Below are 15389 nucleotides of genomic sequence, written 5' to 3' on the forward strand. Positions count from 1 at the left end.
GTGTGAGAAGCTCATTTCGGAGCGGCACCGTTGCTTGAAGAGGGAATGTGAAGCATGGTTAAAGAGTTGTGATGAGGCAAATGCGGCCATGAAGGATTTTAGCAAGTATTATGTTATCGAGGAACCTTGTGATGCTAAGGAGAAAAAAGCTTTCCAAAAGCTTGTGAACGAGAAAGAGAGGATGATTGAGGAGCTGCAAGACCGGGAATATGCTTGCAGACACGCTTTGGCAATTGAGATTGCATTCACTGCAAGCAAAGAAGAATTCCTTGAGATGGACTTGAGGAAACCCGGCCAGTTCATAGGATGGGCAATCAAACAAGGCGTGTCAGAGAATCCCGCCCGCCGTGCTGCATGGGCTTGGTTCCGTGAAACGAATGGTGTGTTGGGTCAACTGAAGCGTAATCAAGCGCGTGACGATCAAATTGAACGTCTGATAAGTATGAGAAATATGTTTACCTGTTTAGAAAATGTGCCGTTGAGCATGAGTTATTAGTTTCAACCGATGTCATCCGAACCGGCTCATGTTTTAATAAGTTTGAACATGTGTTATTCATGGATGTAATGAACTATGTTGAGTTGAGTTATGTATGTGCTAGCGAGATGGTAATTCTAATATTTGATAGAATTGGGTATATTATTCTAACATTCGACAAATGGGGCAAAACAGAGGGGAGGAGAGGGATCAAATCCTACCGCCACACCCACTGGCGGTAGGTTGCAGGACCCTACCGACAGGGAGCATGGTGGTAGGGGGTGGCAAACCTTCTGTAACGAGAAACACGAGCACCCTGGCGGTAGGGTCCACCAGGGAGCATGGCAGTAGGGGGTGGCAAACCTTCTGTAACGAGAAACACGAGCACCCTGGCGGTAGGTTCTTCTGTAACGAGAAACACGAGCACCCTGGCGGTAGGGTCGAACCTACCGCCAGGGTGCTCGTGTTTCTCGTTACAGAAGGTTTGTCACCCCCTACCGCCATGCTCCCTAGCGGTAGGGTCCTGCAACCTACCGCCAGCGGGTGTGGCGGTAGGGTTTGATCCTACCGCCATTCGCTTTGGTTTCTTCGTCACAGCAGGTTTGCCCCCCTACCGCCATGTGCGCTGGCGGTAGGGTCCAGCATCCTACCGCCAAGGCCTGTGGTGGTAGGGTTAAAAACTCTGAAAACAGAGCACTCTGTTCTGTTCTATCCCTCTTCTCTTCCCAGCACAACAGTTTTTCAATAAGAATTGTGACAAATCATAGAATATGCTGACAAACTGAATTCATTCACAACACCTTGCAAACATCTTCACACCAAATTCAATTCAAATGGCAAATTCATTCACGACAAGTTCACGACACTTGGCTTCTTGCCTTAGTACTACATAGTTCATGATAAATTTGGCATGGCTTCATCCGGTTACATGACGAGTCCACCGAAGCGAAGGCTTTACTGAGTCATACGGGGCCATTCCCCTTCTTGTCACGTGCCTCATCCTCCTCTTGTGCCTTGCGAGCTTTTGTAAGCTTTCTTGCCCTCTCCTCCTCACGAGCAAGTTTCGCTTGGCGTGCCCTCTCCTCCTCGCGTTGCTTCCGCTCCATCCTCTCTTTCTGACGACGCTCTTCCTCCAAGCCTCTTTGAAACCTTTCTTCGAACAGCCGCTGGCGCCTAAGACAATCTTCATATTGGTCCTTTTGGATATCTTTTGGCACTTCATGATCTATCCAACTGAAGTATTTGCATAGAGGAGGCGGTGACTGCATGTAAAACGGATGTTAGTGTTGACACACATTTTAGAGTAACATGTTACTTCTCTAGCATACCTGTGGAAGGTCATAGGCGTTAGTTGGAAGCGCACAATACGTGAATGCCTCAATGCATTGTCCAAAGCTCCAAAAGGCACGACGAAACACTCCGTCAGTTGACTCCACCCGATGGCGCATTCCCGGGTTTCGATGAGCAATGGCTGCCAACATCTTGGGAAGAATGTTATATGCGGCCTCATAATCACCATGCAACATCCTAATAGCGTTTGCCTTCGCCATCCATGCCTTCCCATACTTGACCGGGTATCCGAAAAGTTCCTCAATCGAAGACATGAGAAACTTGACCTTCACGGTTGGATCATGTGCTATTTGATGCAACAATTTGTATCCTAGATACTCAGACATGAGTTGACGGTGTCCTTTGCTTCGGTCGGCCTTGTCCGGGGGTACGCACGTGTGAGTGCCAACATGACTCTTCAACACCCATTGCCCGGTTTCTTTGATTTTTCTCCCGCGGACCTTCCATTTGCAATCTTCTTGGTCACATTTGACTGTATACTGAAGTTTTTGATTTGAATGACCAACAACAAACGGCCTATGGTTCCTAATGGCATAGTCACACAACCATATCTTGAACTCTACCAAAGAACCAAACTTGATGCCTTTCTTCAAATGAGCATTCTCATCCTCATTTTCTGGTCGAGGATCACTAAATTTGGGGCACGGCGTTGGCTCAGACAACCAGAATCTCAGCCCACCGTCAACGACGACATTGTTCGCAAGACTCACATCCCTAAACAATGGCGGCCCTCTCTCCTTGCCGGCCACCTTCTTGTAGATTTCATTTTCTTGCGCAGTCAACCCATCCTCATCCAATTCTTCCTCCGGACCCTCGTCATCCGAATTATACCCACACATACGGTTATAAGGGAGGGTACGGTCCATGTCTTGTTGCCGCACAATGACATCCAAGTTACCAATTGGATTGTAATGGATCTCTTCATTCTCCAAGTAAGCATCCTCTTGAGAAACAATAGAATCATCATCAACATGACCACTAGCATCTTCTTCAACATGAGGAATAGCATCATGATGGAGTACTATGGCGCTAGCATTGATATGATCTTCATTGGGTTGGCTACTTGATGGTTGGCTAGAACAATTGGGGACATACACCTCGACACTATCATCATGTATTGGGGAGGATGCATTGCGGTTGAGATCAATTTGCAAAGGAGGAGGAGGATCAACCTTTGTGGCAAAGATCTCAAGATACTTGTCTTGTGATGCGTCTACTTTTTCCTTGTACACATTCCAATGCAATTGGGAGGTGATGGGCATACTCTTTAATCGGGACTTTACTCCCAATCCAACGTCATACCTCCCAATAAGCTTAACCTTGGCATTCGGGTCATTCCAATGTAAGACGCTTCTCACTTTAACTACAAGATCATCAAAGCTTGGACTTGTGTCAAAAACCATAGCCTCTTCCCCTTCATCGTCATTTCCAAGCATAAATGTCGACTTGTCCAAATAATGAACATTAACGAGCTTATGCATCTAAGAAATTGGAAACAATATAATCAATCCATATATGTCATCCAACCAACACAAATGGACAAATGAACTAAATTTTGCATAAATTGGACAACTAACTACTATTCATACTAAAGTTAACCTAACCATTAACCCTAACCCTAACCATAACCCCTAACATAACCACTATAACCCTAACCCCCAACATATATAACCACCAACATAACCCCCAACATAAATACCATAACCCTAACCCTAACACTAACCCCTAACATAACCATAACCCTAGCCATAAATGCATCATAAATGCACACAACAAGATCAACACCTAGGGTTTGCAATAAATTGACCAAATGCACACAAAACAAAGATCTCAACCAATCAAAAGGAGGGGGAATGGGGGAGGTACCTTGGGTGATGAAAATGCTCCGGATCCACCGGTGAAATGTCAAGCAAATGGAGTGGATCTAGGGGGATTTGTGAGGGGGAGAGAGGGGTGAGAGGAGCTGAGCACGGGGAAGAGGGTGAGTGGGGAAGAAGAGTGGTGGTGGGGCCCACAAACCAGCCCCTCCCCACCTTATCCACCACACAGGACCCTACCGCCAGAGGGTCTGGCGGTAGGCTTCAGTACCCTACCGCCGGAGCCCTTGGCGGTAGGCCCTTTTCCACGTCAGCCAGCTCAGACGGCCGTCAGTCGCCGTCAAAGGTCCTACCGCCAGAGAGGATGGCGGTAGGACGTGCACACCTACCGCCAGCCCCCCTGGCGGTAGGCAAAAGGGTCAGATCCCGAAATAAATTCAAACGGGGGTCAGATCCTGAATTTCTTACCAAAAAGGGTCAAAACACGAAATTTTCCCTCCGTTGTCCCGCTGATGCATTCAACTGCACTGCGAGAATAGGTCCAGTGTCGTTTCAAATATTAGTAGTCTTCGCCGCTTAAAGAAATCCTAGACCTGCTAATACAACTAGTGATGCAGGGTCTGGTCCATATCCCGAGTAGCTGTTTCCTGGACGGATGGTTGGGATAACCGGGTGCCTAGACACCCGAGTGGTGAAAATTCAATCTCCCATTTAAATAATGGCATGTTGCTGCCCTCTCAGTGGCCGAGGAGGGACACACATATGAGGATAGAGCAACAAAGGGGAAATACCCCTTGGCTCTCTGGTGTATATGCACCTCATATGGAAATAGTAATCACAAAAAAAGCCAAAAGTATCTGAAACTTTTTCGGAAACAAACTTGACATTTTGTTGTAGTCGTATAAAAAGTTTCGTGAAGGAAAAACCCCGTCGAATTCAGGCAAAAAAATTCAAGGAAAAAGTGTGATTAGTAACTTTTATATAGTATTGGTTTTGTTTCCAAAGAGGTTTCAGAACATTTGACTTTTTTTCAGTTACTAATTACTAAATTATTTTTACATATCAGATGCATATATACTGAGAGCCAAAAGTCTGCTTCCAGCGAAAAAAGTGTTATATGCTTGTTCCACATGTATCCATATGTTCCCCAGGTCAACTTGAAGCCAGATAGGTCTAAGGTCCTATTATTTTTGCCAAAAAAAATCAAGGATGTAGGTATATACAGTACATGTTTTTTTAGAACATATACAGTACATGTATGTGCTCTACCACGCTGACTGTTATAATTTGAAACTGTACCTACCTTCAGCCAAGCAGCCCAGCCCACCTCCCATTATCTAACTCCTCTTCTTTCTCTGTCCACAAAAATGGCGGAAAACCCTATTTCACGCACGCTGCCGGAAATAGTATGATTTTCGTACGTTACCGACTCCTTGTCTCTACGTCAAACTCTGTATTAAGTCAGCCCAATTAGAGGGCTATTTTGTTTCGTTGGTATGATTTTCTGAGTTTTGAGAAGATTCCACTCTATTTTCTTTCCTATCTCTGTTTTTCTGCTGGATTTACTTTTTTTCTTTTGTTTCTTTTACTTTTTTTTCCTTTTTTTCTCTTCTACATCATTTTATTTCCTTTTTCCATTATTAATTTTTATTTTTGGAAATAACTCGTGAACATTTTTATTAGTGAATATTTTTAAATTCCACTAAATTTTTTAATTTATGAATACTTCTAAAGTTTTTGGACATTTTTTAAAATATAAAAAATGTGAAATTCCCAAAAAAAATCCTGAACATATTTTATAAATCATGAACATTCATAAAGTTGACGACATTTTTAACATCTATGATTATTCTTTAAATTCGTGCACAGTTTTAAATTTTGGGAATAATTTTTCTGAATATATTTTAAAATCCACAACTATTTTTAACATATTTTAAATTATTTAATTTTTTAAAATTAATGAACACTCTCAAAACCCTCTGTGCATTTTTCGAATTTGCAAAAGCTTTTTAAATTCATGGAACATTTGAGAAAATTCGTGAACATTTTTTTCAAATCCAACATTTTCAAAAAATCATGACTCTTTCCAGGTTTGTGGAACATTTTGAATCTTCCTGATCATTTTTTTAATTTGTGAATTTTCTTAATCACTTGTTTTAAGTATGTCAAGAAATAAGCTACTTAAAAAATATTGTGTGCTACATCACCACGTGCTAGTCATCTGAACGGAACGACCCGAAGAACAAGAAACACAGAGGTTATCGTTGCCCGCGCCGTATATTCATTAAGCAAACAAGTGGGCGTAAATCCCAAAACGAACCCTCGAAGCTTCCCCACTGAAGGCGGGGAATAGGAGCTCCCAAAAAGGGCATATATTTAAGCAGTTGGTGCATCTTTCCAAGAGCACAACCGTCATGCATCTTCAGTTCTCCAATCGATTGTGAGCTCTAGAAATCCGGAGCTAGCAACGCGGTCGCACCACTTCTGTTCAAGAGCTCGAGGCCCCCCTTTTTAAGAAAAGAGCTCAAGGCCTCGAACAACTGGTTGTATATCGCTGCCACACCATCCATGGCTTGTGAGACATTGTCTTTTGCTTAAAATATAGTCACTGACGGAGAGTTTTCTGACAGCTGGGCCACGATCTAAGACGTCGGATCGTGGGTTGTCACGGACTCGGACGGTGTGCGGTGTCTCCTAACCCTAGCCGCCACGAACAGATCACATCTGCTCCACGCGCACGTCCACCGTCGTTCCCTTGCTGCTGCTGCCGCCGGTGACTCCATCCCGTCCGCCGCGTACACGGTCGACGGGAGAGCAGGTCTCCGAAACCACGCCCTTCCGGTTCCTGTACGGGGTGAGGGGCGAATAGGTTTTTGGGCAGCGATTACGCGACTGCTCACTTCCGATCGTCTACTTCCTCTACGTCCGCGTCGCCTTCATCATCACCATGTCCACCGACGCCGAACGTGCCGCCGCCGAGAAAGCTGAAGCTGATAAAAAGGCCGCCGAGGACGCCGCTGCTGCCACCAAAGCCGCGGCCTCTGCATGGCCTACTGGAGGGTATAACTCGTTTATCCCGCTCCTACTGTTTTCTGTTTTAGCCATGCTAGCGTTATACGTAGATCTTTCTGCAATTAGCGTAGTATGTGCTACTTTGACTGAATATCAATATGCGATCATATGTGTCAATGCCATGCTAGTGATTTACTCATGGATTAATTTAATCGAGAAATTGCCTATTTACTCAACAATCCAAAAACCTAATATGTGTAGGAATTTTTCGGCAAGTGGCTTTGCCGCTGCACTGAAACCGGATAAGTTTACCGGTACATACTTTAAGCGTTGGCAGACTAAGACCACGTTATGGCTCACGGCTATGAACGTGTTCTGGGTCACCGGTGTCTCCACGGGAACGATTGCTCCTGAACAGGAGAAGGCGTTCAAGGAGGCTACCGTTGTGTTTCTCGGAGCAGTTCTTAGCGTGATCGGAGATAAACTGGTCGACGCATATTTACATGTGCATGTTGCCAAGGACTTGTGGGAGGCGCTCGAATCTAAGTTCGGGGCAGCCGATGCCGGAAGCGAGATGTATATTATAGAGCAGTTCCATGATTACAAGATGGTTGAAAACCGTCCTGTATTGGAGCAGGCTCATGAGATAATATGCATTGTTAAGGAGCTTGAACTTCTTAAGTGCGAGTTACCGGGCAAGTTTGTCGCGGGCTGCATAATCGCTAAGCTCCCTAATTCCTGGAGGAACTTTGCCACCACTCTGAAACATCAGAGGCGTGAATTCTCTGTGGAGGATGTCATTGGCCATCTGAGTGTTGAGCAGAATTCAAGGGCAAAGGACTCGCACGGAAAAGGGGCCGAAGGGACTTCTGTCGCCAACATGGTGAACCAGAAGAACTTCAACTCCCACAAGCCCAAGGGAAAGAACGGTGTCCAACACAATACCGACTTTAAGAAGAAGGGTAAGAAGACCTTCAAGAAGAACAAGAAGGACGAGGGCTGCTTCACTTGTGGTTCGGTTGAACATTGGGCCAACAAGTGCCCAAACAAGTACAAGAAGTCAGGACAGGACTCCAAGTCCGTCAACATGATTGTGGACAACAATGAAAATGGTGCACCTGGGTACGGTAGTTTATTTACTGTTTTTTCAGTGTTTCAGCCCACCGATTGGTGGGTGGACACAGGTGCAGGTGTACATGTGTGTGCTGACATGTCATTGTTCACTTCTTACCAGGTCACAGGCCACGGGTCCGTATTGATGGGGAATGGCGCGAGTGCTTCTGTTCATGGTGTTGGCACGGTCGATCTGAAGTTTACTTCGGGAAGGATCGGCAGCTGAAGAACGTGCAGCATGTCCCCGCCATCAAGAAGAACCTCGTTAGTGGCTCCCTTCTATGTAGAGAAGGGTTTAAGTTGGTTTTCGAGTCTAATAAATTAGTTGTTACAAAATATGGACTCTTTGTTGGAAAAGGTTATGAGAGCGGAGGGATGTTCCGCCTTTCCCTCGCAGATTTTTGTAATAAAGTCGTGAACCATGTTCATTCGAATGTTAATGAATCTGAGGTTTGGCATTCACGTCTTTGTCACATTAGTTTCGGTGTTATGACGCGGCTAGCCAAGTTGGATTTAATCCCGAGTTTTACTTTAGCCAAAGGCTCTAAGTGCCTTTCATGTGTGCAAGCTAAGCAACCTCGCAAGCCTCACAAGGCCGCGGAGGAGAGACACTTGGCACCATTAGAACTCATACATTCTGATCTTTGTGAGATGAATAGTGTGTTGACTAAAGGTGGAAAGTAATACTTCATGACATTGATAGATGATTCCTCTAGATATTGCTATGTGTACCTGTTAAATACTAAAGATGAGGCTCTACACTACTTTAAAATCTATAAGGTAGAAGTTGAGAATCAACTTGAAAAGAAAATTAAACGAGTCCGGTCAGATCGTGGTGGAGAGTACTTCTCGAGTGAGTTTGATTCCTTCTGTGCGGAACACGGCATTATTCATGAGAGGACGCCTCCCTATTCACCCCAGTCAAACGGGGTTGCCGAGCGGAAAAACCGTACTCTAACTGATTTGGTTAACGCCATGTTAGATACATCGGGTTTATCCAAGGCATGGTGGGGAGAGGCTATATTGACGGCATGTCATGTCCTGAATAAAGTTCCGACAAAGGATAATGAGATCACTCCCTATGAGAAATGGGCAAAGAGGAGGACAACACTCTCGTACTTGCGCACTTGGGGCTGTCTGGCGAAAGTCAATGTGCCGATCCCCAAAAAGCGTAAGCTTGGACCCAAGACTGTGGACTGCGTTAATTTGGGCTACGCTAAGAACAGCGTTGGCTATAGATTTCTAGTAGTGAAATCTGAGGTACCTGACCAGAAGGTCGGTACAATTATGGAGTCTAAGGATGCTACATTCTTCGAGGATACTTTTCCTATGAGAGATATGCAAAGCACTTCTAGACAGGAATCTGAGGAGACTCCTGAACCTGCCATCCCTATGGAATATTATGAACAAACACATGATGAAAATCCTGAGGAGGATGACGAGGAAACCCTTGGTAGGGGCAAGAGACAAAGGACTGCAAAGACCTTTGGTGATGATTTCTTCGTGTACCTCGTGGATGATACTCCCACTTCTATTTCAGAAGCGTATGCCTCTTCAGAAGCTGACTACTGGAAGGATGCGGTCCGTAATGAGATGGATTCCATCATGGCTAACGGGACATGTGAGATCACTGAACGTCCCTATGGTTGCAAACCATTAGGATGTAAGTGGGTGTTCAAGAAGAAGCTTAGGCCCGATGGTACAATTGAAAAGTACAAGGCTAGGCTTGTGGCCAAGGGCTATGACCAGAAAGAAGAGGAAGATTACTTCGACACTTATTCACCTGTAGCTAGACTGACCACCATTCGAGTATTACTCTCGTTGGCAGCCTCGCATGGTCTTCTCGTCCACCAGATGGATGTTAAGACGGCTTTTCTGAATGGAGAGCTAAAAGAGGAAATCTACATGCAACAGCCAGATGGCTTTGTGATAGATGGTCAGGAAAGAAAGGTGTGTAGGTTGCTGAAATCTTTATATGGCCTGAAGCAAGCACCTAAGCAATGGCATGATAAGTTTAATACAACTCTGACATCTGTTGGTTTCGTTGTTAATGAGGCTGACAAATGTGTATACTATCGCCATGGTGGGGGTGAAGGAGTTATACTGTGCTTGTATGTTGATGACATACTGATATTCGGAACCAACCTCAAAGTCATTGAGGAGGTCAAGTCGTTTTTGTCTCAGAACTTTGAGATGAAAGACCTTGGTGTGGCTGATGTTATCTTGAACATCAAGCTACTGAGAGATAATGAGGGTGGGATTACACTTCTGCAATCCCACTATGTTGAGAAGGTGTTGAGTCGTTTTGGATATTTGGATTGCACACCATCTCAAACACCATATGATCCTAGCGTGTTGATTCAAAAGTCCAAAGGCACGGCTATAGATCAGTTGAGATACTCTCAAATCATTGGTTCACTGATGTACCTAGCGAGCGCAACGAGGCCCGACATCGCGTTTGCTGTGAGCAAACTGAGCCGGTTTGTTTCCAAACCGGGTGATGTACATTGGCATGCTGTTGAACGAGTCATGCGCTATCTGAAAGGTACTATGAACTATGGACTTCACTATACCGGAGACCCGTCGGTACTTGAAGGGTATAGTGATGCAAATTGGATCTCTGATGCTGATGAGATGAAGGCCACAACTGGGTATATGTTTACTCTTGGAGGTGGCGCTGTTTCCTGGAAGTCTTGCAAGCAAACGATCTTAACGAGATCGACAATGGAAGCAGAATTAACGGCATTAGACACATCTGGTGTCGAAGCGAGATGGCTTCGAGATCTTTTGATGGACTTGCCATTGGTTGATAAACCGGTTCCGGCTATCCTTATGAACTGTGACAATCAGACTGTCATCACCAAGGTGAAGAGTTCAAAGGACAACATGAAGTCCACCAAACACATAAGAATGAGATTAAAAGCTGTCAGAAAATTAAGAAACTCCGAAGTGATAGCGTTGGACTATGTCCATACGGCTAAGAATCTGGCAGATCCCTTTACGAAAGGGCTATCACGTGTTGTGATAGATAATGCATCGAGGGAGATGGGTATGAGACCCACATGAGTTGCCATGGTAGTAACCCAACCTATGTGATCGGAGATCCCGTGAATTAGGACCTGGGAAAACAAGCCAGTGGTGAACTGAGGAGAGTAAATATACTAACCCACTCCGTTGGAGATGCAATACTCTCGATACTGTATGGTAGGATGACTACTGTCTTAATGTGTTCCGAAGCTTATATAAGCAAGATGCTATCCTACAGAGTGATCTTTGGAGGAACACACCTATATGAGTCCGACTGCTGGTCACAGTCTATGAGATTGGGGTGATCTCTAGTAAACTCATGAATAGGCCAGGAGTGTGACTTATATGCTCCACCCGAGGGGTCAGCCTTCGGCAGCCCAGTACTAGTGAGACATGTGGTGAAACTTCTTTACGCAAAACTGACAATTCAAGGCATAGTCCATTGTTCAGTTGTGAAGGAGTGTAGCTACTTGCTCTGGGTGAAGCTCAACCTTAACAGGTCTTCACTGAAACACTGGTATATCGAAACAGTAATTGGAACAGAGGACACAATGGGCCCTCGAAATCTGGTGGGGGATTGCTGAAATTTGAGATGGGCTCTAGGCCCATGTAGCAATTTCTGAAAAATCTCTAAGGGCCCATGTGGGTTATATGGCACTAGGTGTAGTGGGAAGTTTAGTCCCACCCCGGAAGTGGAAGAGGAGTTGGACCTCCTTATAAGGGTTTCTCTTCTACATGCTATTGGAGCTTCAGAAGAGAAGAGGCCCTCGCGCACTCCTCCTCCGCCGCCCGCCTCGCCACGCCACGCCTCGTCACGACGCGCCGCGCCGCGGGTTGCGGGATTGAGCCGAGCCGAGCTTACACCTACGCGTCGGATCGTGGGCTGTCACGGACTCGGACGTGGGTCGAGCCCACGTCTCTCCACGCGGCTGCGCCTATAAGTGTGCGGTGTCTCCTAACCCTAGCCGCCACGAACAGATCACATCTGCTCCACGCGCACATCCACCGTCGTTCCCTTGCTGCTGCTGCCGCCGGTGACTCCATCCCGTCCGCCGCGTACACGGTCGACGGGAGAGCAGGTCTCCGAAACCACGCCCTTCTGGTTCCTGTACGGGGTGAGGGGCGAATAGGTTTTTGGGCAGCGATTACGCAACTGCTCACTTCCGATCGTCTACTTCCTCTACGTCCGCGTCGCCTTCATCATCACCATGTCCACCGACGCCGAACGTGCCGCCGCCGAGAAAGCTGAAGCTGATAAGAAGGCCGCCGAGGACGCCGCTGCTGCCACCAAAGCCGCGGCCTCTGCATGGCCTACTGGAGGGTATAACTCGTTTATCCCGCTCCTACTGTTTTCTGTTTTAGCCATGCTAGCGTTATACGTAGATCTTTCTGCAATTAGCGTAGTATGTGCTACTTTGACTGAATATCAATATGCGATCATATGTGTCAATGCCATGCTAGTGATTTACTCGTGGATTAATTTAATCGAGAAATTGCCTATTTACTCAACACTTATCTCATTCATAATTGTATGGTGAGGTGACATACTTGCTTGTTGAGATAAGTTAGTGGGGATGACTTTCTTATGTATATAGGACAACCCACATAATCATCAAGCATCATAAAAAAAATATACAACAAGAAAGAAGAAAAATTGTACAACACCAAATTAAATATGCTTTAGCGCAACAACCAAAAATACTAGCGCCATTAGAGCATCCAAAAAGCATTACGCAATACCAAATTCTATAAAATCCTATTGGTGATTCTCACTATTCTATTTCTCTCGACTTGAGAACATGTCACCTCGGCATGCAACCATGCATTGAGAGAAAAAAAACCAACTCAACATGCAACCACATGATGAGTTTTTTTTCATTCTAGTATACGACCTATATTTTAAAAAAATACAACTATACAATACTTGAATACAATAAATCACATATATTTCTCATATTATTAATCCAAATATGCATATTTCATTCAAGCATATCTCATTGAAAATATATTGCTACTCATTTCGTAGTAATGCGCAGGGTATCATCTAATATGCTTTATCACAACGACCAGACAACGCTAGCAGCATTAGGACATCCAAGGCTTTAGAAAAATTCATAAAGAAACAATAGATTAGGGTTCAGGGGAGATGGTTGCCAAGAATTCTTTAAGGCAGTGGTTATAGACACAAGGCCTCTCTAGCTGTGCTAGATGCCCTGCCTTGCTTATGCTTCGCAGCATCGCCTTCTCCCCCAGCTTCCTACATGCATCACATCATTAGTTTTTTGTATTTTGCATCTAGGTAGAGGATATGAAGTAGTCAAGCTTGTTGATAGATAGCATATATGTGGTTTTCTTACTCTTTTAGCATCTTGGCATTCTCTATGGGAAAGAAGTCGTCATCCTCGCCCCACAACATAAGTATGTTCTGCATGAGTGCAAATCGGTGATATATGAAGCAGTAACTGATTTTGTATCCATAATGAGATTGCTACATTACTATGTAGTTTTTTTCTCATTCAGAAATGTTCATAGTCTTATTTGTCGAAATTCATACGTGTGGGCATAGTATGGATTGTTGGATATTGTCGTTGTTTTGCTTTTGGAAAAATTTAGTTGAGCCCCCATGCAGGTGCACCTCTTATCTGAAAAACATCCAATTTTGTATCAGAGTTCGTGCATAGAAACTTGTCTTTTTTGTTTGTCCCAAACAAGAAAACATTTTAGCCTGTATCTTTGCAGGTTAACATCACATAAGTACTCTTATGTGCAGAATAGTTTCAGATTTTTTTGACACGACAGAAATATCTAAAACGATAAAGCATACTGTAAATTAAAACATTTTGTACACACAGTGGTACTTGTGTGGCGTTGACCTGCAAAGTTTCAAGCTCAAATGTTTATCTTCTTGGGATCACCGAAAGGAGAAATTTCTATATAAAAGTAGCATAGATCTTGACGCGAAATCTAGTGAACCGGGGTGGACTACCATGCGTGCTCAAGAAATCCAGTCCTTAAATTTCACGATACAAGTTATGATAATGAGAACAGGCATCAGCATGAATAATCGTGGAAAATCAAGTTTTAAAACTATAGAAGTGTTGTGAACCTGCTGAAAAACAGGGGCCGATTCTTGTTTGTCCATCATCACGAGTTTTTCCAGCATCTCTTTCCTCTCCTGTCGGTTGGCATACATCACCTGCATCCAATATGTACATGAACGCGCATGCATGCAAGATTCTTATGACACATGCCATCTTATTTACACTCTCGGTTGTACAAAGTTTTATACTTCTACATTAATATCCGAGCTTTAGTAATAACCGAACTTATAAAAATTGAGTTATATGACACAAAGGATGGCACCAAAAATGTTTTTAACACATTTACTGTAACATATATATTTTACCTCAAACCAAATACTACATCATATATGTTGTTAGTTTGTTACTGACCTTGAGGAAATCGCTGAGAAGGCGTTCGGGAAACCAGAGCTTCTTATACATGGCGTCGGAGAAGAGCGACCTCAGCCGCGCGACCGACTCCGGCAGCAACAGCTCCGCGAGCGTCCCGGCGCCGAACCTCTCCAGCATTGCGTCGTTCATGGCGCTGGTGTAGGCCACGTCGGCGCCAGACACCACGACGGACCCGACAAGGGCCTGGTGCGCCGCGGCCATCTCGAACGCCACGAACCCGCCGTAGCTGAACCCGACGACGGTGCACCCCTCCCCCACGCCGAGCTTCCGCAGCGCCGCCGCGAGGCACCGCGCCTGGAACGCCACGGAGCGGTCGGGCGATTGCGAAGTGGAGCCGCCGAAGTGGACCAGGTCGGGGACGTACACGTCGTAGCCGCACCCGGCGAGAGCGCCCACCTGGAACCCCCACGTCATCAACCCGTCGCCGGCGAAGCCGTGCAGGAGCACCACGGCGTGCCTGCTGGTGGTGTGCTTCTCTCTCTGGTCCGCGGCGGTGGCTCCGGATCTGGCGATGATCTTGTGCTCGGGTAGCCAGAAGCTGAGGACGGTGCCGGTGCCGGCTTCGTCGTCCACGGCCACGACGTGCTGCCGGAGGCCGGCGTTGGTGGCCAGCCGGGCCACGAAGTGCTCCCTTACCACCTGCACCCAGTTCACCATCCTTGCTTGATTGGTTATGGCGGGTTGGGTGGCACGCAGCTCGATTTGTATATGCAAGGCAACGACGACCGGAAGGCAGTGAGGCCCATGCATGCATGCCGGTCATTTATGACAGTGCATGACCCGCCATCCATGTTCATACGCTGCAGTAGTGGCACTGTGGTACGTCGTCTGCCCGTGTTGCACGATATACTTGGGGCGTATTTGGTTGCCGTGCGCTACAGTACCCGCATTGCATACACTTCTCCGTTCAACCTGGCTATGCAAATGCAGACTCAAATGCACCATATGCATGTTGTTTGGTTGCCTGCATGCCCTCTTGTCTGCATGGCACGAACCACACTGCCTGGTGTTTGGTTGCCTGCATGTTAGTGGATAAACACAAGGCATGGTGTTTGGTTGTATGCAACGCCTGGTGTGTGGTAACCTCTTTGGCTAGTTGGTGAGGTTACCACCACACTTCGG

The 15389-nt window shown here is 45.7% G+C and overlaps 1 protein-coding gene across 1 annotated transcript; it reads right to left on the reverse strand.

Annotated features, from left to right (window-relative positions):
* Nucleotides 1–12691: 12691 nt before the first annotated feature.
* On the reverse strand, nt 12692–14956 carry LOC123125448 (2-hydroxy-6-oxononadienedioate/2-hydroxy-6-oxononatrienedioate hydrolase). Its single transcript, XM_044545941.1, has 4 exons — nt 14247–14956; nt 13901–13990; nt 13152–13219; nt 12692–13051 (listed from the first exon to the last, which is right to left on the reverse strand). Exons 1-4 carry the CDS (start codon nt 14922–14924, stop codon nt 12925–12927), a joined length of 963 nt encoding a protein of 320 aa, XP_044401876.1. The 5' UTR covers nt 14925–14956; the 3' UTR covers nt 12692–12924.
* Between the last annotated feature and the right edge of the window lie 433 nt (nt 14957–15389).

The sequence above is a fragment of the Triticum aestivum genome, chromosome 5D (assembly GCF_018294505.1).
Source record: "Triticum aestivum cultivar Chinese Spring chromosome 5D, IWGSC CS RefSeq v2.1, whole genome shotgun sequence".
NCBI classification, from domain to species: domain Eukaryota; kingdom Viridiplantae; phylum Streptophyta; class Magnoliopsida; order Poales; family Poaceae; genus Triticum; species Triticum aestivum.

Excerpts from the sequence above, each read along its gene's own strand:
- LOC123125448 (XM_044545941.1), bottom strand. The coding sequence starts at position 14,924 with ATGGTGAACTGGGTGCAGGTGGTAAGGGAGCACTTCGTGGCCCGGCTG. Across the intron at positions 13,220-13,900 it reads CGGCCCCTGTTTTTCAGCAG|AACATACTTATGTTGTGGGG; the intron begins GTTCACAACACT and ends GCACTCATGCAG. Across the intron at positions 13,052-13,151 it reads AATGCCAAGATGCTAAAAGA|GAAGCTGGGGGAGAAGGCGA; the intron begins GTAAGAAAACCA and ends TGATGCATGTAG.